This window comes from Lynx rufus, unplaced genomic scaffold (assembly GCF_022079265.1).
Source record: "Lynx rufus isolate CCGP_SWC_20201006 ecotype Redwood Valley unplaced genomic scaffold, mLynRuf1.p SCAF_2, whole genome shotgun sequence".
NCBI lineage: Eukaryota > Metazoa > Chordata > Mammalia > Carnivora > Felidae > Lynx > Lynx rufus.
Window position 1 is genome coordinate 182,082,853 of NW_025814834.1, and position 27,799 is coordinate 182,110,651.

Sequence of the window (27,799 nt, forward strand, 5' to 3'; positions counted from 1 at the left end):
TTTAAAAGGGGGAGATCAAGAGTCGATTCTCTACTGACTGAGCTTGCCAGAGGCACCAACAAAGTTAGCTTTAAAAGTTATGATAGTTTGGGGTGCCTGGCCGACTCAGTCAGTAGAGCATATTACTCTTGATCTCGGGGTCATGAGTTCAAGCCCCATGTTGGGTGTAGAGTTTACTTAAAAATAAAATGAAAATTAAAAGAAATGTTTGATGTGTGCTGGCTAATACAAAAATAATCTTTTTATAAATTCTTTCAAAAAAATAATAAAGGGAAATTTTAAGAGCATTTATTGAATGACTGATACATTCATTGCAGGCATTAAAAAAGTATTTGTTTCTATTGGGCCATTAAATAGTTGGAAAAACTGCACTCTCTTACTGTTTCCATAAAGTATAGAGAGGAGATATTGCCCTGTAAGACAAGGTCTTGACTGACTCATAGGAGGTTAACCTTCTGTTATTTTTCCTTTGGGTCTTGTTTCAGCTAGTCTATGAGGGAGACAAAAAACAAACAAACTTTTCATTTGCTTCTAACATAGTTTCCTTTATTTTTTTAATGTTTATGTATTAAATTTTTTTTAATGTTTATTTACTTTTAAGAGAGAGAGAGAGACAAAGTACAAGTAGGGGAGGGGCAGAGAGAAAGGGAAACAGAATCTGAAGCAGGCTCCAGGCTCTGAGCTGTCAGCACAGAGCCTGACATGGGGCTCAAACTCAGGAACTGTGACATCATGACCTGAGCCAAAGTCAGATGCCTAACTGACTGAACCACCCAGGCATCCCAAATGTTTATGTATTTTTAAGAGAGAGAGCACAAGCAGGGGAGCAGCAGGGAGAGGGGGATAGAGGATCCAAAGTGGGTTCCAGGCTGACAGCAGTGAGTCCGATGTGGGGATCAATCTCAACTGTGAGATCATGACCTGAACCGAAGTCAGATGTTCAACCGACTGAGCCATCCAGGTGCCCCCAAATATAGTTTTCTGATGTTTAGGAACATTTCTTAATTCAGCTGATGTATACAGGTGTCTTCCAAGTTTATTTAGTGTGACCAGTAGATCATTTATTGTGGATTTGCAGTTTTACTACAATGTCCAAATACATATTATAGCCAGAAAGCAATCACTTAGTTTAAGGTAGAAAAACTGAAGAAAAGCACAGATTCTCAATGGTGAAGACATTATCAATTATTTCAGTGCTATAAAGTCTGTGGTAAAGAGGTAGTAGGGTGTCATTAGTTTCTTAGACTAACAATGATCGCTTTATCATTCAAATAAAATTATAGCCTGTCTAGAATTTTTGCAACAAATCATTGTTAACCATAATTGTTCTCAAAAAGGATTGGCTACATTAGGCACAAATTCAGAGGGACTTTAGAATGAGTATACTAGAGAGGTATGGTTATCTGGGAAAGCCTATAACTCATACATCTTAAAACAGTGCTTCTTAAACTTGGCTTAGTAAGAATTACCTTGAGGGCTGATTAAAACACAGAGTTTTAATTTATACAGAGTTGTATTTATTGTATTTATTGTTTATGATTTCAACTTCTGCAACTTCACAATTTCTCTAAACCTTTTGTTTTTCCAGAAAACTCTTAAAAGTTAGCATCTTTCCTATTTGAGAAACATTCTCAGCCTTGCTCATCTTAGTACCTTAGGAATTCTCTTTTAAAATTCAGGTTTAACCTTTAGCTTAAGATACGAACTTATTTCAAACTATTTTTTTTAATGTATTTATTTAGAGAGAGAGAAAGAGAGCACCTGCGTGCCAGCAAGCAGGGGAGGGGCAGAGAGAGAGGGAAAAAGAGAATCTCAAGCAGGCTTTTTGCCTGCTTTTTGCAGGGGCTCAAACTCACAAACTGTGAGATCATGACCTGAGCTGAGATGGAGAGTCAGACGCTTAACTGACTGAGCCACCTGGGTGCCCCACAAATTTATTTTAATAAACTTATTATCATTAGTTCAGTCACTTTATTTTTTTAATTTTTTTATTTTTTTTAATTAAGTTTATTTATTTTGAGAGAGAGTGAGTAGGGAGGGACAGAGAGAGAGGGAGAGAGAATCCCAAGCAGGCTAGTTCAGTCACTTTAAATAGGGCCTAACAAAATACAAATCAAAACCATACTCAGATATCACCTCACGCCAGTCAGAGTGGCTAAAATGAACAAATCAGGAGACTATAGATGCTGGAGAGGATGTGGAGAAACAGGAACCCTCTTGCACTGTTGGTGGGAATGCAAACTGGTGCAGCCACTCTTGGAAAACAGTGTGGAGGTTCCTCAAAAAATTAAAAATAGACCTACCCTATGACCCAGCAGTAGCACTGCTAGGAATTTACCCAAGGGCTACAGGAGTGCTGATGCATAGGGGCACTTGTACCCCAATGTTTATAGCAGCACTCTCAACAATAGCCAAATGATAGAAAAAGCCTAAATGTCCATCAACTGATGAATGGATAAAGAAATTGTGGTTTATATACACAATGGAGTACTACGTGGCAATGAGAAAGAATGAAATATGGCCCTTTGTAGCAACGTGGGTGGAACTGGAGAGTGTGATGCTAAGTGAAATAAGCCATACAGAGAAAGACAGATACCATATGTGTTCACTCTTATGTGGATCTTGAGAAACTTAACAGAAACCCATGGGGGAGGGGAAGGGAAAAAAAAAAAAAGGTTAGAGTGGGAGAGAGCCAAAGCATAAGAGACTCTTAAAAACTGAGAACAAACTGAGGGTTGATGGGGGGTGGGAGGGAGGGAAGGGTGGGTGCTGGGTATTGAGGGCACCTTTGGGGATGAGCACTGGGTGTTGTATGGAAACCAATTTGACAATAAATTTCATATATTGAAAAAAAATATGGCCTAACTTTGCAATTTTTACATCATTTTCACCCACACCAAAATTTTAGGAAAGGGAATTATGAATATAACCACTTTTCTAATGTAAGTGTTAAATGTTATCCTTAGTAATTTTGCAGGATGCTAAAATCCATTCCCGAGTAAATGCATTCAGATGCATTTCCATATTTGATTGGTTTGATTGTCATCATTCCCAGTAATCTTTTAAAATGCCAATTGTCAAACTTCCTTACTGACAGGTAAGAAGTGGAATAAGTTTTTAAGTATGGTATACAAAGCAAAACTTAGTTACAGTTGTTAGAACGAAGAATTCAGTTAGAGCCAAAAGATGTTTTAAAGAGCGGAATACAGTTAGTTCAAAGCCTAATTGAAAGCAACTTCAATTTTATAGTTTTCTTCAAACAACATCTTCATTGTTTTCTGGAAAGATGGTATTTGAGAAAAAGAAATGTCTCCAGTTACTGTTTTTATGAGGAGAGAATTGCTGAGTCTTTTAAATGGTTAATGAGAAGAAGTAATAGTTAAACACTTGGAGCATTGATTTCTGATTTGAATTCTCCAACACAGGCCAGCCCTGAGGGAAGGGGGAAAAAAGCTTGCTAATTAACATTTGATTACTGATGCCACCTTCTCATTCCCCTTGCACCATCCGGTTTCAAGTGTTTTTGTTCAGGAAGGGTTTTTAGGAGGGTTTTAACTTGCATCTTAGTAAAACAAATCCATCTGCAACTGGGATGAGTATATAATATGTTAAGAAAAGAAGAAGAAAAAGAAAAGTCCTTAGATATGAAGTATGTGTACAAAACCCAGTCTGGATCAGGAATGATTGGTTTTTTAAGTATAAGCCTTTCAGAGCACCAAAGACTGCTAGGAAACTGGAAGTAAGCCTAGTCTGTATGCTTTATTTTGATTTAAACACCCCCACACAAATTCTTATTTCTTCAGTGCAGTTATTATTTAGCAAACTCTTAACCAGAGCATCATTTGATAGTGTGAAATACTTGGAGTTCAAAGTTTGATATATTTAAAATTTGGATAAATTCACATTCTAATATGACCAAAGGCCTTCTAATATTGGTTAGAGAATGATTGTAGTTTCAGGGTGCCTTTTGGTAAGGGTTGTAATCTGCCCTAGTATTCTTAATTCAAAAAATGTGAGAACTAGAATGCTCATAAATTGGTAGCTGTTCTAATCCCATGGCAATTAAGTATTTTGTTTCTATTTTTATTAAAATGTTGGATATGTTAAGAATCTTGGGCCAGATTTCAAAATTTTAAAGATGTTGACATAAGTTAATAGCACTTTACAACTGTTTTAGTTAGTGGTAGTCTGGCAAATCCATAGCCTGAATGATAACATTTGGTTCATGGAGTAGTTATATGGGAAACCAACATGACAGGCTTAATTTTTAAATGAATCTCACGAGAGGAAAATGTTATGTGGCCTTTTAAAAAAATGTAGACTTTTTAGTGTGATAAAAGCAAAAGCTCAGACTTTTCTCATCTAAGGAAAAAAATTCACCTAATATGCTTATTATATATAATATTTGTGTTTTTTACCTGAAATTATCTACAGTTTTCCTTTTTGATCTATTGACTTTTTACTATTTTTCTTCCGTATTCTAGCATTGAATGATTTTAAACTTTCCCTCATTACTTGCTTGTCTTACATTATGTTTAGCTCTTCCTGTTCCTAGGATTAACTCCAATACTGTCACAAAATCAGAGGATTTTAGAACTTTGAAAATTAGAAGTGATCTTGTTTTATTCTCTTCTGATATTGAATGAACTAAGTCTCAGAAAGATTTCACCAACTTGCCCACAATAACAGCTGGGCAACATTAGGACTAGAAATCTAGTTCTCTCTTCTCATTATGCCATAATACCTCAAACCTTGTGACTTTTCTATCAGAATCTTCTTTCACTTGGATAATACCAGAATGACATTTAAAATTCTCTGAAATGTTTTTCAGTAGTTTGATCAACATTTAACATACAAAGAATGATTTTATTAAGGCTGACAAGTTATCTACTAAGTTTTTTATATTTCAATTTGAATACCTACAAACAGCTCATTTGAGGCTAATCTTAGAGACTCACAATTTAGCCTTTAAGCAGAATAATTTCCTAAGAATTCTTTTCTTAAAAATTCTGATAAAATTTAACTAAAAAATAAAATTGTTTGAAAATTTTTGGAACTCAAAAGAAAACTTTGTGGGAGATGATTATCATGTTTAATTTTATATTAAACACGTTCATAATAAAGTGATCTTTCCCCAGTGCTGTGTTTATCACTGAAATTTCCACATTGAGGAAATAGTGAAGTTTGAAGTCAAGATCACTGCTTAGCTTTTTACATTAATTATAGTATAATAAACAGATATTAATAATGAAAAGCAAGTAAACAAATCAGTAGTATATTCTGTACTATTTCAAATTTATCTGATCTTTTTTCTTAGTCACAACTATTTTATCTGAAGCAATGGGAAGAAATGAAACTATCTTTTTAGGAAATCTAGAAATCTCCAAACTCTGGAAAGTCTATTGTCAACCTAGAATACTTGATCCATATACAGTATAGTTTGCAACATAGCTTTAATGTTCGTCTGGTAATCAAAGCAATTATTAAATTTCTTCAGAACTAATTGAAACATTTGCATAGTTTAGCAGCCTGAAATCTCATAGATTTAGAGCTTAATGTATAACCAGAATTGAAAAGATTATGAAGGTTCAGCAAAATATTGAGCCAATGCTGATCAAAGAAAATGTGTAAGACAAAAAGGCCCTTAGGAAATGTTACCCTGTGAAGTGCCACTTGTCCTTAACTGGAATTTAACACAAATCTCTAAAGATGAAACTCCATCAGAAGTAGCACAATAATGGCAGCTGGGGATGCCAGCTACAGCAGCCTAACCTGTGTGTGTTCTTACTGCCTCTCTTGAGTGCTGTCCAATCTCTCAAATTAGTCACTCTCAATTTCTCTGTTCCTCCCTGTCCCTTTTCCACCTTCCCTATAGTCCTGCCTTTGTCCCCACAATCTCTTGTTCTCCTTCCTCTGTTTTTCTGTCCTCCTTCCCTCTCTGAGAGAACTCTGTGTTCTTCATTTGATTTCTGATGACCTTAAATTCATCTGCATCATTTTATACACAGCTATATTTTGTTATTCAGGTTTCCTAGAATACTAATCTCTTAAAAGAATAATTTTTAACTTTTGTGTACGTTTGGGATTTTTTCCTTCTCTGCAAGATTGTGGTGTAAAATTTTAATTCCATAAAACTATCAATGAAGATACTAGAATTTCAGTATCTACATTAGTAAAAGCATCACTCATTTTGTACTTTTGCTATCATATCACTTATCTTTCTTTCATACAATGGTAAAATCTGTCTATAGTTACAGCTTTGATAAAATACAGAATTATTTTTAGAAAACTAGTTTGTTTTCTCTTAAATTGTTGCTTAGTGGTTGTGGTTTAGTACATGATTCTTTTCACTAAATCTCAGAAACTGTCAATTTAGCTTTTTTATTGGAATAAACATTAGCCTAATATGCTTTATGTTGTACCATCTCAGCCAAGGTCTGTCTGCATTAACCAGTTTATTCTATGACAAGTTGCTTAACAGATGTCATTCTGGGAAGAACAATGAAGCCAAATACTTGTGCAATGTCTAACATTACTCTAACTTTGATCACTTTTGTTCAGCACATCAGTCTGGCGTTGTGCTTTATACCAACATAACACTATAGCCAGAACATGCTTTTCAGGCTTAGAATAGCAAAGGAATGTTATTCATTTCAGTGCAGTTACAGATGAGTTAATAGAAGAAGAAAAATACTGTTTATTTCATAATACCATATTGTTGTGATTTGGAATTAAGGTGGAATTTAAAGAATCCCACTCCAGAGTTATTTGTTTATATACTCAATCCGTAGTATTTGTGTATACTCTCCAAAGCTGGGGTAGACTTGCCACCTTTCCAACAGATGTAAATATTTGTCTTGCCTTTTCCCCCAAAAAATAGCTGATGAAACTTAGTGTATCTAGACAACATAATTCAAAAATAACTTTAAGAAAGGAATTTTGTGTTAAGGCATAAAGTTTCATACTCCCTCTTCTGTCCTTTCCCTCTCTCTTATTAATATAATAGATAATATAATAATAGGTATTTATGGAACACCTTTCTCCTTAAGCATGACAAAATAATCATAGCTAGTGGAAGTGGTCAGAAGTTTATCCAGTTGCATTTGGTTGTATTGTTGGGTTGATAATAACTAACGAAAATTTCCAAACTTAATGTGACTGACCATAAACAAAATACTGCATGGTAGAAAGGCCATTGCTAAGAACCTCTGAAGAAAGCTGTTTGTTTGAATTGAGTGGGGACCAAACCATGCCCCCAAGCTCCTCAGTTCTCACTTACATAGTTTTTTTCACAGGTGTACATTAGAGATAAAAATAGATTGAGTTCCATGTTTTTTGTTTTGCTTTTTTCTTTTCCTTGGTGAATATATATCTCTGTTTCACTGGAAGGATAACTTAGATGTGTTTGTGTATAATAAACAGTAATGTGATACAAGATGCTGTAATTAGACAACATGATACTTTAGGTTTCTGCATTTTTAAAACATGAACGAATGCTGCTTGTTTTTTATATTGAAGTGGTATTATTGAACAGATTATGTTCAATACTAGCTTCATTTGTTACAGTCGGGTAATCCCATAACTAACTTTGAAGAGTTAATTAAGATGGATGATCTCTCCATTCTTAGGATTTGTCATTTTTTTTAATTTGTACATTGAGAATAAAATAGAATTTCTGTAACCGGTTTAGAAGAAAAGCTGAAGACCAGTATGACAACTCTTAATTACTGGGTAACATAGAGTTTAACCTTCCAACACTTTATTCTGATAAGTTACTTACCTCCTGTCCTTTTAAAATGAAAAGGCATAATGTTGCATGTTGAGAAAAATAGTTTTTCATCTTTAACAGCATTTAAAAAGAATCATTACTCTATTTTCAGGAAGACCCTAAATAGTATGTTAATGGATGGCTCTCAGTTAATAAATATGCTGTTGAAGTAGTTTTTAATTTGGGGTGAGATCAAAGAAATAATCTGTCTTTTCATATCTTTTAAAAAAAATTTTAATGTTTGTTTTTGAGACAGAGACCAAAAGCACAAGCAGGGGGAGGGGCAGAGAGAAAGAGACATAGAATTTGAAGCGGGCTCCAGGCTCTGAGCTGTAAGCACAGAGCCCAACATAGGACTTGAACCCACAAACTGTGAGAGCATGACAAAGTCGTGACACTGAGCCGAAGTCAGACATTTAATCTACTGAGCCACCTAGGCACCCCCACCCCCCACCCCACTGTGTTTTTATATCTATGAAACTTCTATCAAACAGTAAAAACCTTCAGGTTTTTCTTCCTGGCCTCTCCAAAAAACAAAACAAACAAAAACTACTATCTTCTTTCTCCCACATAGAAACTTAAAGTATATCTTTTTTTTATTACACATCATGAGTCATTTAAAAATTTAATATATTATTAACATTTATAATTATGGTCCATGAGAGGTGAAAACTGTGTACCTGAAGCTTCTTGACTGAATAGAAACTTGAAGCCATTCAGGAATATAAAAACAACTGGCAGAGGGAGATGTTTCTTGAACTACTATTTCATCTAGCTTTCATTGAGGATCTACTTTTAAATTTGGTTTAGATTATTTTTACAAAATTTTTCTGACTCTTGTTTTCCTAGTTTCAAATTCTGTTTCAAATCCAGAAGAAAAAGGAAATACAATGTATATCATGTAAGTGGCAACAATCATAAGTAGTATGGAAACCTTATTTTAATTGTGATGTCTCTTTCTTTATATAGGTAAAGAGAAATGTGTATGACCTTACGAGTATCCCCGTTCGCCATCAGTTATGGGAGGGCTGGCCAGCTTCTGCCACAGATGACTCAGTAAGTGACCATTGAGTTGTCATTTTTTTATTCTCTTCTCTTTTGCCATTTTCAATCTAATTGGCTGTGATTATCACAAAGCAGAATCAAATGCTTTGAATATTCCACTGAAAGAACTTTAGAAATCAAATAATGTGAAAATGAGTTCTAATAATTTGAGGTCACTTGCAGAACACATATCATAAACCAAGTAACATCAACATTCTTTTGGTAATGTTACAGTATCAGTATCAGGAATTTGATGCTGCTTGATTTGACTTAATTTTTTCCTTGATAAAAAGAATGTATTTAGACATTCCTAATGAAATATACCAAACACAAAATAGTTTTTCCTAAATTACAGATGTCTCAAAATCAACCTAATCATATTTAGTTTTAAAACTACATTTCCCATAGTAGATTGATACTTTTTTAAAAAGTTAATTTGTATAGTAATATTGATGGCACTCTATTCTTAAACATACCCATAATTTTCACCAGCATAACAAGCTAGAGGAAAAGATTTAGTTTATTATTTTTACCTATTATTATATCCATTTACAATGATTATCCTATTGTTAATTTTGAAACCTTTCTTATCTATACTGTTTGCAGTGATCATTCTTTTCCAAGAGAGTAAATTTTATTGTCTAAGGAGGCCAATTGTAATTACATTTTGGCCACTTTTTCCCATGTTCTTGGCTGTTCTAACCAGACACACTTTAAAAAAAAACAGTGAAAAATGAGAATGTTTCAAGAATTTTGACGTTAACTCTAACGTGTATAATAAATCAGACTGCAAAGAAATTGAGACCTTGTAAACATCTTACAATAATAAATACCCAAATAATAATATTGTATTATCTAGTAAATATTACATTTCCATCTGGATAATAATTACTCCTTCTTTCTCAGCACCAACATCATACATTTTGTGGAAGATAGAAATATTTTTAAATAATTTATGTAGATGCCACTTGAGTCTAAATTATTCCATAGTTTAAACACTATGCCTTTGGAAAATGCTTTATAGATTATGAAACTTTAAAAATAATCAGAAAATAGGGGCACCTGGGTGGCTCAGTTGGTTAGGCATCCGAGTTCAGCTCAGGTCATGATCTCACAGTTTGTGGGTTTGAGCCTCACGTCGGGCTCTGTGCTGACATCTCAGAGCCTGGAGCCTGCTTCAGATTCTGTGTCTCCCTCTCTCTCTGCCCCTCTCCCTCTCACAGTGTGTGTCTCTCTCAAAAATAAGTATTAAAAAAATATTTTAAGTAATCGGAAAATAGAGCAAAAAATTTGTAAGTGAATCCTTCCAGAAAAAAATTGTTTACATATAGGCACATTTCTTTCCTTTTTTTTTTTAAAGAATTTTTTTTATGTTTATTTAGTTTTGAGAGAAAGAGAGAGACAAAGTGTGAGTAGGGGAGAGGCAGAGAGAGGGAGACACAGAATCTGAAGCAGGCTCCAGACTCTCAGCTGTCAGCACAGAGCCCGACGCAGGACTTGAACTCACAAAACGTGAGATCATGACCTGAGCCAAAGTCCGCTGCTTAACCGACTAGGCCACCCAGGTGCCCCTAGGCACATTTATTTCTAAGCAACTGATTTTAATGTTGATATAGTAAATCATTAGAATTATTGGCTGGTTTTCCATGGCTAAGGGGTAGGGATGTGGTTGCTGGTTTTAGTTTGGATTGTTTTTTTCCCTGTTGGTGAAAATTTGACACATCTGACAGAAAATGTGCCATGTTTATTTTTAACAAAAATAAGAGAGTAATGTTCATAAAAGATAGCCTTCTGTTTACCTGAGGAGACATGGAGAAACCAGAATTGTTCTCAGCATTGTTTTATAACCTGCCACGAGAAATCATAACATTAATAGAAGAAAATAATTAAGATCTGAGCATGTCACTTAAATTCTTTGAGCTTTAGTTGCCTCACTAATTTGCAGTTTTATTATAAGAAGGATTAGTGATAATATATATACAGTACCTGGCTCAAAGTAGACACTCAATAAATGAGTCACTATTACAATTAATATTAACATATAATATTAACTCAGAAAAGTATCACATGCAAGAATTTGCTGGGTTATATAAATGAAATGGTATTTGAGATTTGCTTCAAAATAACTTGTGGGGTTGGGAGAGTAAGTGGAGATATAGGTAAATCTAAATTAGCTACCCATAGATCATTGTTGAAGCTGGATGATGTGTATATTCAGTTTATCATACTGTTTTCTCAACTTTTATATACATTTGGAAATTTCTGTAATATAAAATTTAAAGTAAAAATAATTGTCTGATTGAAGAGCAAGAACACAAAGTAATAAAGTCCAGAAATGTGGGACTTCATAGGATTTGAAAAGCCAACTGCCCTGAGATGCCATTTTTGTGGAAACCAGACTGAAATAGACTTTTCAGATGCAAGTTCTAAGAGTGATAGGCAAATTTAGTGAAAAATTTAGTGAAAAATTGTTAGTATTATAGTAGTGAATTGCTCTATAGCATCATGCCTTATACATCTTAGGTGTTAAATAATTGAAGAAAATTGACACAGTCTTTTATGAGGCCCATGTTTTAATGATTGTTATAACATTTAATTTTTTACCAAAGAGTTCTAATACAATTTCATTCCTATAGGAGAATATAGAAAGCAGCTTAAACTCATCGTTCAAGACTATAATACTACCTCATGCTGTATCTAAGTCACAGCTAACACAAGAGGGAATCTCCATTAAGAGACTTGATTTTTTTTTTGCCTCATTATTCATATTTGCACCTTGTCCCAGAACCTGTGAAGTGATGCCTGCCCACACCTCCCCAGAGCAAATGTTGCCACATTGGCAGGATGTTGCCTTGAGCTGTATGATTTGATACAACAAAGATGTTCAGGGCCAGGCTGCTTTTAACTGGTGCCATAGCAGATCCACTAGCTCCAGTACTTAAATTTTGGCAAAAATAGCTTATAACTGTAGTCTTCTAAGGAGATTCTAGGCAAATAAATGTTGTGAAACCTTTCTTTCATTAAGATTATGAAAACTCATAAAGCTGGTGCTTGTAATCTATATTGTTGCAGGTGATGGTGTTTTTATACTTATTTAAATCACTCAAGTGGAGGCATCTGCTACAAAACAAGATCGTCCTCACAGCTTAGGGCATGAATTGGGTACAGCTGAGAAATGTCAGCTGTGTAAACAGCCTGAAATGTGTTACCAACAAAAATATAATTAATTTCTTTCCAACACAGTGTGCCATAACTTAATACTTAGAATGGTTTAACTTTCAGAGAAAGCACCTGAACATTTTCTTCCCAGTGCCAGAGTAGAGGATTGATTATAAAGGTCATTAAAAGTGAGGTTAGTTTGCGCTTTTCCTGCTCAATTGCAGATATTTGTGTGGCTTTGAATATATAGTAGCTTTAGATAAACAGTGGCTTCCATGAATTTATGGAAACATCTTAGATCAAGAAGTGAATGGGTTTGAGATGATGCAAATGTTCTAAAATTAGATCATGACCAAGTTGCACAACTCTATAAATTTACTAAAAATCATTTAATTGAACATTTAAAAATGAGTAAATTTTATAGCATGTAAATTATACCTCACAAGCTATTTTTTATAAAAGTTAATGGAGAACTAGATTAAAATACTTTTTTCATTTACATTTTTATGTTGTATGAGAAATTTTTTGCAATAACACAGAAGATGTTTTCTTTAGCGTACTTCTCATTAACCTTTGACTTAGCAAACAGGACAAAGAAATAGACTCCTTATAATTAGATTCTTGTATAATCTTAAGTCTCTTACCAATCTGATAGACTACACTTTTTTGACATTTTCAATGCTACTCAGTGAAGTCAACAATCATTTAAAACATTGTTGTTCCATCTCCCTTCAGAGTTAAAATATTTTCTTTGCTTGTAGTTGTACTCTAATGGGGTATGGGATACTGTATGAATTGTCAATAACTCTTTCAGTTCCTTTTGCACTCTTTCACCAGGGAAATAGGTATCTAAAGCTGCACCAGTAGGGGAATGTTTTCATGCTGTGACAGTTCAGCTGTGAGAACAAGGAGTTGCAAGTAGGCGAAATCTCATTTTACACTTTAACAAGGACGCTCTTGGATTCCAGAGAGTAGAAATAATTTTAACACTCTGAATTATGTCTAGACACCTTATTTATTATAATGCAGATAATTTGAATATACATAGTTTTAAAAATTCCAAGTTTTAATAATGCTTGTACAAAGAAAGAAAAATCCTTCAGGTTTATTTTATTAAAAACAATTTTTTATAGTTTAATGTATTTTAATAGGAAACTTACAAGAACAGCACAGAAGACAGACAACATTAAAAACATGTACTTGCATGTAGGACAACTCAGAAAAGTATAGTGAATGGTTAGAATCTACTGTATGATAAAAATGCTACAAACACCATTTAGTTGCCGTCAGTAAGAAATTTACTTGTTTTTAAAATTTTTTTTGAATGTTTATTTATTTTTGAGAGAGACAGAGACAGAATGCGAGTGGGTTAGGGGCAGAGAGAGAGGGAGACACAGAATCCAAAGCAGACTCCAGGCTCTGAGCCGTCAGCACAGAGCCCAATGTGGGGCTCGAACTCATGAGCTGTGAGATCATGACCTGAGCCGAAGTCAGATGCTCAGCTGACTGAGCCACCCAGGTGCCCCAAGAAATTTGCTTGTTTTTTAAAAATCCAAATGCTGGCATTGTCCTGAAAAATTTAACAGGTTTATTTACTATTGTTATAAAGTTGAACTGCAAAACTTGTCCACTGAAACATTTTGACTCGCATTAATGCTTTATGTCCCCATATTTATATTAAAAATTGGCACACAAATGAAAGTGGAAAAACTGTCAGTACCTAATTTCTGTCCCCTATTTTTTTCACTTATAATCATATACTTATATGTATTTTGACCCTCTGGGAAAAAAAAAGTTCAGAACTACAAATAAGTTGTAGAGGAGAATTTCTTTTTAAAGAATGAAATGTTTTCCATCATAGTGGATTCTTTTTTTTTAATTTTTTTTAATGTTTATTTATTTTTGAGACAGAGAGAGACAGAGCATGAGCAGGGAAGGGGCAGAGAGAGAGGGAGACACAGAATGTGAAGCAGGCTCCAGGCTCCGAGCTGTCAGCACAGAGCCTGATGCAGGGCTCGAACTCACGAACTGTGAGATCATGACCTGAGCCGAAGTCGGACGCTTAACTGACTGAGACACCCAGGCACCTCCATAGTGGATTCTTAAGTATGTCCTCCATGTATGTGGCATGCTAGCTGGATGTCTTTTGGCATAAATGTTACACGTTTAGCATGGATAGCACACACACACTGGTTCTTCAAAAAGGCCTACCAGATAGGCCTCGCTTGCCTCCTGCAAAGCACCAATAGCTGCACTCTGGAAGCACAAATATATTTTTATATCCTGAGCAATTTCTTGCACCAGCCATTGGAAAGAAGTTTGAGAATCAAAAGGTCAGTGGACTTCTGATGACATCTAATTTCAGAGTGCCACAGTACCAGGCCTATAACAATGAGGTTTCTTCACCCTTCCAGTAGGGGGTGCACTCTTGTCAGCAGCTGTTGTATCAGGTTGCTTCCTCTGTGCTTTAGAAGTGTTGGATTTGCTGGCAGTCTGCTTTTTAGGAGCCATGGTGTAGAGAACTCTTACTTACCCCCCTTCTCCTTTGGCTGGAGCTGGGCAAGTTAGAGGCTGTGCAGCAGCACTGCAAGCACAATATAATTCTTCTGTTTTTAGTACTTTTTTATTGTGTGCCTTTTTTTTTTCTTTTGAGATTACTAATGGTCTGCCAGGGTTCCATCATTGGCTAGAGGATTGTGAACTCAGAATTTGAGAAATTAGGAATTTTTGATTCAGGTCTTTAGGCATGTGTTAGGAATTAGAAACTGCTTATTATATATTTTCACATTGAAAATGAGATCATTTACAAGTAGAATCATTACACAGTGACTTTTCTATAAAATAAAAATAAAACAAAAACCACACACATCCCTCCTGCCTTTTTGTATTTTTAAATAAAAAGAATTTGTGAACATAGGAATGTTATCTACTTTGATCCTTCTAATGGGGACCATTTTCTTCTGTAACTTCTCTCTGATGCATGTGTTTGTCAGGTGTCAAATTATGGACATTCCCTTGCCACTGGTTCCCTGCCCTCCACTTTATAGGAGCTGCTGTCTGAAGAGACTGTCACAATTACCACATACTTAGAAAACAGTAGTTCTCTATTAAGTAAACTCATAAGCCTCTACTGTAGTCATTCCATCCATTGTTGCAAGGTTAATATTTCTGAGGTGCAGAATGAATTACATTCATCCTTGCTTACTTATCTTCAATGGCAACCCAGCACTTGTTGATTTATGTACAGATCTTTATGCTGGCACTCAAAACCCTTCATTCTTTGGTCTGAAATGTCTCTTGTAGGTTTATTTTCCCATAGGCCCAGAATAAATCATCAATAAATGTTTCTTGAATAAATGGTTCAATATGATAACATATATATCTCAGCTTAGGTAACTACTCATTTTGCCATTCCTCAAATATACCTGGTGCTCCCTTCTGCTCTGTGTCAGTTAATCATACTATTCCTTCTGCCTGGAATACCTACAGCAATTATTTCCTTCCTCAAGACCCTTCTTTAAGAAACTTTACCTTTATCCCTCTTCCCATGCCACCTTTACCAGCTCTCTTAGAAATTAGTTTATATTTCTGTTCCATTTAAACTTTTAAAATTATTTATTTTGTTCTTTCCTTCCTTAGTTCCTCTCACCTGGCTCCATTACTTACCATCTCAATAACCACAAACAATGAACCTTTCTGGGTGTCAGTCTTTATAACTATAGAACAGAGATAATTACTCCTAGAGGTATTATGAAGACTGAAAGAGTCAGTATTTATAAATACAGTTACCCCTGAGTTTATTTCAAAGACTAAAGTAGTGCTAGATAGTGTCTAATGCAGTTAACCTTTGGCTATTACCGTTTTTAATCCATCTATCTGTTCATTCACTAGACATCTGTAGAACAACTCTTACAGGCCAGTAACCATGCTTGCCCTTAAAGTTGCAAGGATAAGGTTTGTTCTTCAGGTCCAGTTCCTTAGGGATTGCAAGTATAGTGTGAGACAGATACATAAACAATGATAATTGCAGTCTACGTAAATGCAGAGAGATCACAGAAGAGGGAGCAACCAATTTTGCTGACAAATGGGAGTGGTAAGAAAATGACTTCCCAAGAAAGCGACATTTGATTACATTTTAATTCATATTTTTGTGTTCCTCTCTTTTGTAAGTTTAAAACTTAGGAGTAAACACTGTCTTCCTCATCTTTGTATGTTCCGTAAGGATCAAACATAGTGTTTTATACATTCACTCATTTGAATTGTTCAAAGTTTTGCTAAATTGACATCTATGATAATAAACAACTAAACAATGAATTTGTATGATTTTAGTAACTTGATAAACTGAGATTCAAGTTTCTAATAAAAATTAAATTATGTTTCTAATACAAATTTCTTTCCAATAAAAATTAAATTATCAAAACTCAGTATTTCTTTTTTTTTTTTTTAATTTTTTTTCAACGTTTTTTATTTATTTTTGGGACAGAGAGAGACAGAGCATGAACGGGTGAGGGGCAGAGAGAGAGGGAGACACAGAATCGGAAACAGGCTCCAGGCTCCGAGCCATCAGCCCAGAGCCCGACGCGGGGCTCGAACTCACAGACCGCGAGATCGTGACCTGGCTGAAGTCGGACGCTTAACCGACTGCGCCACCCAGGCGCCCCAAAACTCAGTATTTCTTTAGTGGCAAGTAGAACAACATAGTTGTGGGGGAGCAGGGCAACACCACGCTGATTTGTACGTTTGTGTGTTTGTGAGAGAGCAGGGCAATCCAAGTTCATTGAATCCCAATATTGCTATTATTTGGATAAGTTAGTTATGGTATGAATTTCAGTTTCCTCATCTGCAAAGTGAGGATGATATTGACACCTTTGAAAGTCTATTGTGAAGATTAAATGGATTAACATAATAGGTTGAAACATGAAATTACCACTTTTTATGGACACAGTGGTTGAATATTAACAACTTCATATGGTTTTACCAAGTAGATAATACACATAATATAATGCAGGGTTTGGCAATTGTAACTGTCAGCCCAAATCCCACTCAACATTTATTTTTGTAAATAATGTTTTATTGGAACACCGTCACACCCATTTGTATATGTATTGTAAACAGCTTCTTTTACAGTATAACTAACAACAGGGATGTGTGGTTGCAACAAACGACATGCCCACAAAGCCTAAAATATCCGCTGTTTGAACCTTTACAAAAAAAAGTTTGCCAACCCCTGGGGTAACTAACATCTGGCATTTAGTAGGCCATTCAACAAACATTAGCTCCTTTTCCCTTGAGTGAGCACCTTCTGTATATCACATACACATGCAGAATCAGAAGCATTCTTTGAGTAACTTCAGGGTCATCCTATGCTATTTAAATTACTTTGTTGGCCCATCCTAGGTCAGACAAATTTAGGTAATCTTTGGATGTCTTCACTGGCTCTTTCTTTATTTGGCAAGGTTATAGATAATGTTGCTTCTGATGGTGGTGAGACTCCATTGCTTCAGAGCGTCCATTGCCCTTGTCAACATATAGAGTCTTTTACAAATAACACAGGCAAAGACTAAACAGAAAGAACAGCTTTGAAAGCAGAGGAAAGTTTTATTTTTAAAGGAATGAAAAGTTGTGAAATGGACTGTACCCTGAACAGAGAGAGAAATTTGGGAGGGTGGATGAAGCATTCAAGGGACATATTTACTCAGTAAATATGAGGGCAAACACATGGAAGCAAGGCAGCCCCCCAGATGAAATTTACAAGCATTTTGATCTAATGCTGTGAATATTGATTTTACAAGGGGTTTATTAAAATCCTAAGCCTGTAGACTACTGTTTCTGTCTATGAATAGTTAACTGCTATGGAAATTTTCTTCCCTCTATAAACAAGTGGAAGACTGGATAAAATATGTGAAATAACTATTTTCAGATATTAGACAACAGATAATGTAGGACTCTGAAGGAGACATACGAGCCCTATGGTAGTTTTACATTCTGCCTGGAGGAATTTCTGGATTCCAGAGTACAGAGAGGAAACCAAAGCAGGAACTGATTATTTTATTGAGTTTGAAAAGAAAGTGTTTAGGGAAGTCAAGGCAGCTAGACTTTGGAAGGTAAAGTACTAGCAGAGGAAAACCTCTAGAAATCTACATAGTGTTCCCCTGGTGTTTAGTTGAATACCAATCTGTGCATGCAGATGGTGAAATTCCAGGAGGCTGGGTAAAGAACAACTGCCAGGAGAAAGAACAATTAACTAGGATCTGTAAGGCAAACAATTCTCAGAGCTCACATAGAACTGGGAATAGTTTGAGTTCCCACTGGCCATTGTGGAGACACCTCAGTGACTATATGGGGCATTCAAAGGATATCCACCAGAAGAGTCACATCTTACTGGAGAGAGTAAGCAAGGCTTAGGGTGAAGCTACTCTAGGACTGCCCTTTTACACGCTTAAAAACAATCTTCAAAAGGAACAAGCTGATTAACAAATAACTGCCTCTAGAAAACAGAGTCCAGCATCCAGTCAAAATTGCTATACATACGAACAGCAGAGAAACCTAACTCACAATCAGGAGAGAAATTAGTCAAAAGAAATACACATAGAAATTACTTAGATTGGGGTGCCTGGTTGGCTCAGTTGGTTAAGCATCTGACTTCAGCTAAGGTCATGACCTCGCAGTTCTTGAGTTTGGGCCCTGCAGAGGGTTCTGCTGACAGCTCAGAGCTCGGAGCCTGCTTCAGATTCTTTGTGTTCCTCTCTCTCTGTGCCTCCGCTGCTCACGCTCTGTCTCTCTTTCAAAAAAAAAAAAAAAATTGTTTTTTTAAAAGTGACTTAGATAATTAAATTAGCACATAGGGATTTGAGCTTTATAAATATTATGAACATGTTCAAGTATTTAAAAACATGTAGTTAATGAGGGGAGACTAGAATATATAAAATGGAATAATGTATCATTCTAGAGATAAACAATATTATATCTGAAATGACTATTTTACTGGATGGCTTAATAGCAGATTAGAAAGTGCCAAAGAAAAGACCAGTGAACTTTAATATGTAGCAATAGAAACTATCTAAATTGAAGCACAGAGAGAAAAAAAGACAAGAATAAATGAACAAAGTGTCAATGACCCCTAGGACAAAATCAAGCAGTCTAACATACATGTAATTGGATCCTAAAGGGAGAGAAAAGGTAGGGGAAGGAGGTCAAGACAAAAAATATTTGAAGAGATAATCTCTGAAATTTTTACATATTTGATAAAAACCATAACACTTACAGATCCAAGAAACTCAATGAACTCCATGAAAGGTAAACACAAAGATTTCTACACTGAGGAGTATCATTATCAAAGGTGAAAACAAGTGATAAAGAGAAGAAATTTCAAAGCAGAAAGAGTTAAAAAACAACAACACTGATTACATAGGGGAACAAATGTAGATTCTTTAGATTTCTCATCAGAAACAATGCAGCTAAAAAGCAGTAGAATGCCATTTTTAAAGTACTAAAAGTTAAAAAAAAATGACAACCTAGAATTCTATATCAGATGAAAATGTTCTTTCAAAACTGAATGAAAAATACTTCTCTAAACAAAAATTGAATTTGGTGTCAGCAAACCTGCAGTGCAAGAAATGATAAAGAAATTTCTTTAAGCCAAAGGAAAATAACACTACATGAAGTAGTATAATATTAATTGAAGATAATCTGTTATATTAAAGATGCATATTGTAAACCTTAGAGCAACCACTAAAAAAAAAAAAAAGACAAAAAACATAGCTAATAAGCTGTTAAGAAGGATAAAATGGAATTATTATAAAAATTATCCAGAATAAGGCAGGAAAAAAGAAAAATTGGGATATGTACAAAACAAATAGCAAGATGAAAGATTTAAATCCAACTACATTATAATTACAGTAAATGTAAATGGTCTATTAAAGGGCAAAGATTGTCAAAATGAATTTTAAAAAACAAGACTCAGCTATATGCTGCCTATCAGAAACTTACTTTAAGTATAATGACTATAAGAAAGCTATAATGACTATGTTAACATCAAAGTACAAAACAAAGAATATTAAAAGGAGACATTTCATATGATTGAAAGGACAGTTCATCAAGGAGACATAACAGTCTCAAATACATAAAATACATAAAATACATAAAATAAAACCTGACAAGACCAAAAGAATAGACAAGTTTACAATAAGAACTACTGATTTCATTCCTGTATCAGCAGTTGCCAGAAAATAACAGATAAGGATATAGAAGACTTGAGCAACACTCTTAACTAACTTGACCTAATTGAAATTTATAGACACTTTACTCAGCAATAGCAGAGTACACTTTCTTTTCGAGTGTAACAATGGTCCATTCACCAAAATAGACCACAGCCTGGACCATAAATAAAGTTTTAGTACATTTTAGAGGACTGCAAAAAAGTCAATATCTGACCAAAACAAAATTAAATTACAAATTTTTGTAATTTATGTAATTTGTAATTTACATGTTATCTTTATTCTTATACACTTTGTTTAGTAGTTTGCATGTCCAATATAATCAAAGGAAAAACTACTAAAAGTGACAAGTGAAATTAACACAGGCACAAGCTGCAAGATTAATACAGCAAAAAAATAAAAGTTACTATATAGCATCAAAGAAAATTTTGAAAATGGAGGTTTTTTTTCCATATAGGAAATTTATTGTCAAATTGGTTTCCATACAACACCCAGTGCTCATCCCAAAAGATGCCCTCTTCAATACCCATCACCCAACCTCCCCTCCCTTCCACCCCCCATCAGCCCTCAGTTTGTTCTCAGTTTTTAAGAGTCTCTTATGCTTTGGCTCTCTCCCTCTCTAACCTCTCTCTCTCTTTTTTTTTTTCCTTCCCCTCCCCCATGGGTTCCTGTTAAGTTTCTCAGGATCCACATAAGAGTGAACACATATGGTATCTGTCTTTCTCTGTATGGCTTATTTCACTTAGCATCACACTCTCCAGTTCCATCCACGTTGCTACAAAGGGCCATATTTCATTCTTTCTCATTGCCACGTAGTACTCCATTGTGTATATAAACCACAATTTCTTTATCCATTCATCAGTTGATGGACATTTAGGCTCGTTCCACAATTTGGCTATTGTTGAGAGTGCTGCTATAAACATTGGGGTACAAGTGCCCCTATGCATCAGCACTCCTGTATCCCTTGGATAAATTCCTAGCAGTTCTACTGCTGGGTCATAGGGTAGGTCTATTTTTAATTTTTTGAGGAACCTCCACACTGTTTTCCAGAGCGGCTGCACCAGTTTGCATTCCCACCAACAGTGCAAGAGGGTTCCCGTTTCTCCACATCCTCTCCAGCATCTATAGTCTCCTGATTTGTTCATTTTGGCCACTCTGACTGGCGTGAGGTGATATCTGAGTGTGGTTTTGATTTGTATTTCCCTGATGAGGAGCGACGTTGAGCATCTTTTCATGTGCCTGTTGGCCATCTCGATGTCTTCTTTAGAGAAGTGTCTATTCATGTTTGCTGCCCATTTCTTCACTGGGTTATTTGTTTTTCGGGTGTGGAGTTTGGTGAGCTCTTTATAGATTTTGGATACTAGCCCTTTGTCCAATATGTCATTTGCAAATATCTTTTCCCATTCCGTTGGTTGCCTTTTAGTTTTGTTGATTGTTTCCTTTGCTGTGCAGAAGCTTTTTATCTTCATGAGGTCCCAGTAGTTCATTTTTGCTTTTCATTCCCTTGCCTTTGGGGATGTGTCAAGTAAGAAATTGCTGTGGCTGAGGTCAGAGAGGTCTTTTCCTGCTTTCTCCTCTAGTGTTTTGATGGTTTCCTGTCTCACATTCAGGTTCTTTATCCATTTTGAGTTTATTTTTGTGAATGGTGTAAGAAAGTGGTCGAGTTTCATCCTTCTGCATGTTGCTGTCCAGTTCTCCCAGCACCATTTGTTAAAGGGACTGTCTTTTTTCCATTGGATATTCTTTCCTGCTTTGTCAAAGATTAGTTGGCCATACTTTTGTGAGTCTAGTTCTGGGGTTTCTATTCTATTCCATTGGTCTATGTGTCTGTGTTTGTGCCAATATCATGCTGTCTTGATGATTACAGCTTTGTAGTAGAGGCTAAAGTCTGGGATTGTGATGCCTCCTGCTTTGGTCTTCTTCAAAATTACTTTGGCTATTCGGGGCCTTTTGTGGTTCCATATGAATTTTAGGATTGCTTGTTCTAGCTTCAAGAAGAATGCTGGTGCAATTTTGATTGGGATTGCATTGAATGTGTAGATAGCTTTGGGTAGTATTGACATTTTGACAATATTTATTCTTCCAACCCATGAACACGGAATGTTTTTCCATTTCTTTATACCTTCTTCAATTTCCTTCGTAAGCTTTCTATAGTTTTCAGCATACAGATCTTGTACATCTTTGGTTAGATTTATTCCTAGGTATTTTATGCTTCTTGGTGCAGTTGTGAATGGGATCAGTTTCTTTATTTGTCTTTCTGTTGCTTCATTATTAGTGTATAAGAATGCAACTGTACATTGATTTTGTATCCTGCGACTTTGCTGAATTCATGTATCAGTTCTAGCAGACTTTTGGTGGACTCTGTCGGATTTTCCATGTATAGTATCATGTCATCTGCAAAAAGTGAAAGCTTGACTTCATCTTTGCCAATTTTGATACCTCTGATTTCCTTTTGTTGTCTGATTGCTGATGCTAGCACATCCAACACTATGTTAAACAACAGCGGTGAGAGTGGACATCCCTGTCGTGTTCCTGATCTCAGGGGGAAAGCTCTCAGTTTTTCCCCATTGAGAATGATATTAGCTGTGGGCTTTTCATAAATGGCTTTTATGATGTTTGAGTATGTTCCTTGTATCCCGACTTTCTCGAGAGTTTTTATTAAGAAAGGATGCTGAATTTTGTCAAATGCTTTTTCTGCATCAACTGACAGGATCATATGGTTCTTATCTTTTCTTTTATTAATGTGTATCACGTTGATTGATTTGCGAATGTTGAACTAGCCCTGCAGCCCAGGAATGAATCCCACTTGATCATGGTGAATAATTCTTTTTATATGCTGTTGAATTCGATTTGCTAGTGTCTTATTGAGAATTTTTGCATCCATGTTCATCAGGGATATTGGCCTGTAGTTCTCTTTTTTTACTGGGTCTCTGTCTGGTTTAGGAATCAAAGTAATGAGTCTGGAAGTTTTCCTTCCCTTTCTATTTTTTGGAATAGCTTGAGAAGGATAGGTATTATCTCTGCTGTAAATGTCTGGTAGAATTCCCCAGGGAAGCCATCTGGTCCTGTACTCTTATTTGTTGGGAGATTTTTGATAACTGATTCAATTTCTTTGCTGGTTATGGGTCTGTTCAAGCTTTCTATTTCCTCCTGTTTGAGTTTTAGAAGTGTGCAGGTGTTTAGGAATTTGTTCATTTCTTCCAGGTTGTTCAGTTTGTTGGCATATAATTTTTCATAGTATTCCCTGATAATTGCTTATATTTCTGAGGGATTGGTTGTAATAATTCCAGAAAATGGAGTTTTTGAAATAATATACTATTCACGATTCACCCAAAAACATGAAATATTTAAGGATAAATCTAACAAAATATGTGTAAGATCTGTACACTGAAAACCACAAATTATTGCATAAAGAAATATGGGCATACCTCGGAGATATCAAAGATTTGCTTCCAGACCACTGCAATAAAGCAAATACCACAATAAAGCGAGTCAAACAAATACTTTTCTCCTAGTGCGTATGAAAGTTATGTTTACATTATACTGTAGTCTGTGAAGTGTGCAACAGCATTATGTCTAAAAAGAACAATGTACATACCTTAATTTAAAAACACTTTATTGCTCAATATGCAAACTGTCATCTAAGCTTTTAGTGACTTGTAATCTTTTGCTGGTGGAGGGTCTTATCTTGATGTTGATGACAGCTGACTAATCAGGATGGTGGCTGCAGAAGTTTGGGGTAGCTGTGGCAATTTCTTAAAATAGGAAAAAAGTAAAATCTGCTGTACTGATTGACTCTTCCTTTCATGGACAATTTCTCTGTAGCACGTGATGTTGTTTGATAGCATTTTACCCACAGTAGAACTTCTTTCAAAACTGGAGTCACTTCTCTCAAATCTTGCTGCTGCTTTATCCACTAAGTTTATGTAGTATTCTAAATCTTCTGTTGTCATTTCAACAGTCTTCATAGTATCTTCACCAGGAGTTGATTCCATCTAAAGATGCCATTTTCTTTGTTCATCTGTAAAAAGCTCATCATCTGTTCACATTTTATCACGAGATTGCAGTCATTCATTCACACCTTCAAACTCCACTTTTAATTCTAGTTCTCCTGCTCTTTCTACCCCATCTGCAGTTACTTCCTTAACTGAAGTGTTGAACTCCTCAAAGTCATCCATGAGAGTTGGAATCAACTTTTCCCAAACTGCTGTTCATGCTGATATTTTGGCTTCTTCCCATGAATCAAGAAATGTTCTTAATGGCATCTAGAAGGGTGAATCCTTTCCAGAACGTTTCAATCCATTTGGTCTAGGTCCATCAGGTCCATCAGATGAATCACTATCTATGACAGCAATAGCCTTACAAAATGGATTTCTTAAATGATCAGACTTGAAAGTCAAAATGACTTCTTGATCCATGGGCTGCAGAATGGATGCTGTGTTAGCAGGCATGAAAACAACATTCATTTCTTTGTACATTTCCATCAGAGCTCTTGGGTGGCCAGGAACATTGTCAATAAGCAGTAGTATTTTGAAAGGAGTCTTTTTTTCTGAGCAGGTCTCAACAATGGGCTTAAAATATTTGGTAAACCATGCTGTAAACGGATTTGCTGTCATCTAAGCTTTGTTTGATTTAAAGAGCACAGGAAGAGTTGGGGCACATGGGGAGTCATGACCTGATTTCGGCTCAGGTCATGATCCCAGAGTTGTGAGATTGAGCCCCATGTTGAGCTTGAGATTCTCTCTTCTTCTGCCCTTCTCCCCCACTTGCTGTCTGAATGAATGAATGAATGAATGAATGACACAGGCAGAGTAGATTTAGTGTAATTCCTAAGGGCCCTAGGATTTTCAGAATGGTAAAGAAGCATGGGCTTCAACTTAAAGCCACCAGCTGCATTAGTCCCTTACAAGAGTCAGCCTGTCCTTTGAAGCTTTAAAGCCAGGCATTAACTTCTCTCTAGCAATGAAAGTCTTAAATGGCATCCTTTTCCATATAAGGCTGTTCTGTCCACATTGAGATTCTGTTGTTTAGTGTAGCCACCTTCATTAATTATCTTAGCTGGAGCTTCCAGATAACCTGCTGCAGCTTCTACATCAGCACCTGCTGCTTCACCTTGTAGTTTCATCTTATAGAGATGGCTTCTTTCCTTAAATCCTGTGAACACGCCCCTGCTAGCTTCATACTTTTCTTCTGCAGCTTCCTCCCCTCTCTCAGCCATCACAGAATTGAAGAGCATTAGGGCCTTGCTCTGGATTAGGTTTTGGCTTAAGTGAATGTTGTGGCTAGTTTGATCTTCCATCCAGACCACTCAGACTTTATCCATATCAACAGTATAGCTATTTCGCTTTCTTATTCATATATTCACTGGAGTAGCACTTTTAGTTTCCTTCAAGAACTGTCCCTTTGCCTTCATGACTTGGCTAACTAGTGCAAGAGGCCTAGCTCTCAGTCTTTCTACATGTCTTCCTCAGTAAGCTTGATCATTTGTAGCTTTTAATATAAAGTGAGAGACCTGCAACTCTTCTTTTTTTAATGTTTATTGATTTTTGAGAGACTGAGAGAGACAGAGCATGAGCAGAGGAGGGGCAGAGAGAGAGGGAGACATAGAAACTGAAGTAGGGCTCCAGGCTCTGAGCTGTCAGCACAGAGCCCAATGTGGGGCTCAAACCCACAAACCATGAGATCATGACCTGAGCTGAAGTTAGATGCTCAACCAACTGAGCCACCCAGGCACCCGACGCCTGCGACTCTTCATTTCACTTAAACACTCAGGGGCCATTGTAGGATTATTAACTGGTGTAATTTCAATAATGTTGTGTCTCAGAGAATAGGGAGGCCTGAGGAGAGAGAGAGTGATGGGGAAAAGCTGGTTTTAGAGCAATCAGAACATACATAACATTTATTGATTAAGTTTGCTGCCTTATATGGGTGTGGTTCATGGTCTCCTAAAACAATTACAATAGTAACTTCAAAGATCACTGATCGTATATAACTGTAACAAATATAATAATAATGGAAAAGTTGGAAATACTTTAAGGGGGGTGGGAGGGAGGGGAGGGTGGGTGATGGGTATTGAGGAGGGCACCTTTTGGGATGAGCACTGGGTATTGTATGGAAACCAATTTGTCAATAAATTTCATATATATAAAAAAATTAAAAAAAATAAAAAAAATAAAAAAGAATTACCCAAATGCAGCACAAAGACAAAAAGTGAGAAAATACTGTTGGAAAAATTGGCACTGATAGACTTGTTCCATAAAGAATTACCATAAACCTTCAATTCATAAAACAAAACAAAACAAAGTAAAAAACCACACAGTATCTGTTAAAGTGCAACAAAGTGAAGCACGATAAAATGAGGTGTACCTATAAAGTCCTTAAAAGTGGAGAGGTATAGGGGCATCTGGGTGGCTCAGTTGGTTAAGCATCTGGCTTCACCTCAGGTCATGATCTCACAGCTCATGATTCAAGCCCTGCGTCAGGCTCTGTGTTGATAGCTCAGAGCCTGGAGGCTGCTTCTGTCTCTCTTTGCCCCTCCCCAACTCACACTGTGTACATATCTATCTATCTCTCTTTCAAATATAAACATTAAAAAAAACTTTTTTAATGGAGAGGTATATCATGGTCATGGATTGGAACTTCAATATTTTCAAGGTTTTATTTCTCCCCACACTAATCTGTGGATTTACCGCATTCCCAATCGAAATCTCAATAGCTTATTTGGGGTAGAAATTGATAAGTTACTTCTAAAATTTATATAGAAATATAAAGGATGTAGAATTCCCAAAGCAGTTTTGAAAAAGAACAAAGTTGGTGGACTATACTGCCTGATTTCAAAAAAGAATACAGTATTCAAGCCAATGTGATATGTGTAAAGACAGGCATATAGATCAATGGATAAAATACAGCATTCAGAAATAGATTGTGTGTGTGTGTATACACATATAAACATACATTAACTATATATATTATATATTATATATATATATATATATGTAAATTGGTTTTGTACAAAGATATCAAAATAGTTCAATGGAGAAAGGATGGTCCTTTTTTTTTTTTTTTAACAAATAGTGATGTCAGTAAGGACAACTTGAACCTTTATGTCATACACAAGAATTATCTTGAAATGGATCATAGACCTAAATGCAAAAGCTACAGCTGTAAAACTGGTAGAAGAAAATATAGGAGAAAATCTTCTAAGACTTGAGAGTAGAAAAAAATTTCTTAGGACACTAAAAGCCCTCACCATAAAAGAAAAAAAAAATACGTTTGGCTTCATCACAGATTGTAACTTTTGCTCTTCAGTAGACACCATTCAGGGAAAAAAGGAAGGGCAACCACAGACTTGGATGAAATATGTGGAAAACATATATTTGGCAGAGACCTTATATCCAGATTATATAAAGAAGTCTTGGGGTGCCTGGGTGGTTCAGTCGGTTAAGTGTCTGACTTCAGCTGAGGTCATGATCTCGTGGTTTGTGGGTTCGAGTCCCGCATCAGGCTCTGTGCTGACAGCTCAGAGCCTGGAGCCTGCTTCAGATTCTGCGTCTCCCTCTCTCTCTGCCCCTCCCCGCTCATGCTGTCTTTCTCTCTCAAAAATGCATAAACA

At 35.9% G+C, this 27,799-nt stretch overlaps 1 protein-coding gene across 3 annotated transcripts in view; it reads left to right on the forward strand.

Moving 5' to 3' along the window:
* Nucleotides 1-27,799, forward strand: part of FAF1 (Fas associated factor 1) — a 520,107-nt gene that overhangs the window by 285,651 nt on the left and 206,657 nt on the right. For all 3 annotated transcript variants that reach the window (XM_047085885.1, XM_047085886.1, XM_047085887.1), the window contains one exon: nucleotides 8,738-8,824. In XM_047085885.1, the coding sequence (XP_046941841.1) occupies nucleotides 8,738-8,824 (87 nt within the window). The remainder of the gene's footprint in view (nucleotides 1-8,737; nucleotides 8,825-27,799) is intronic.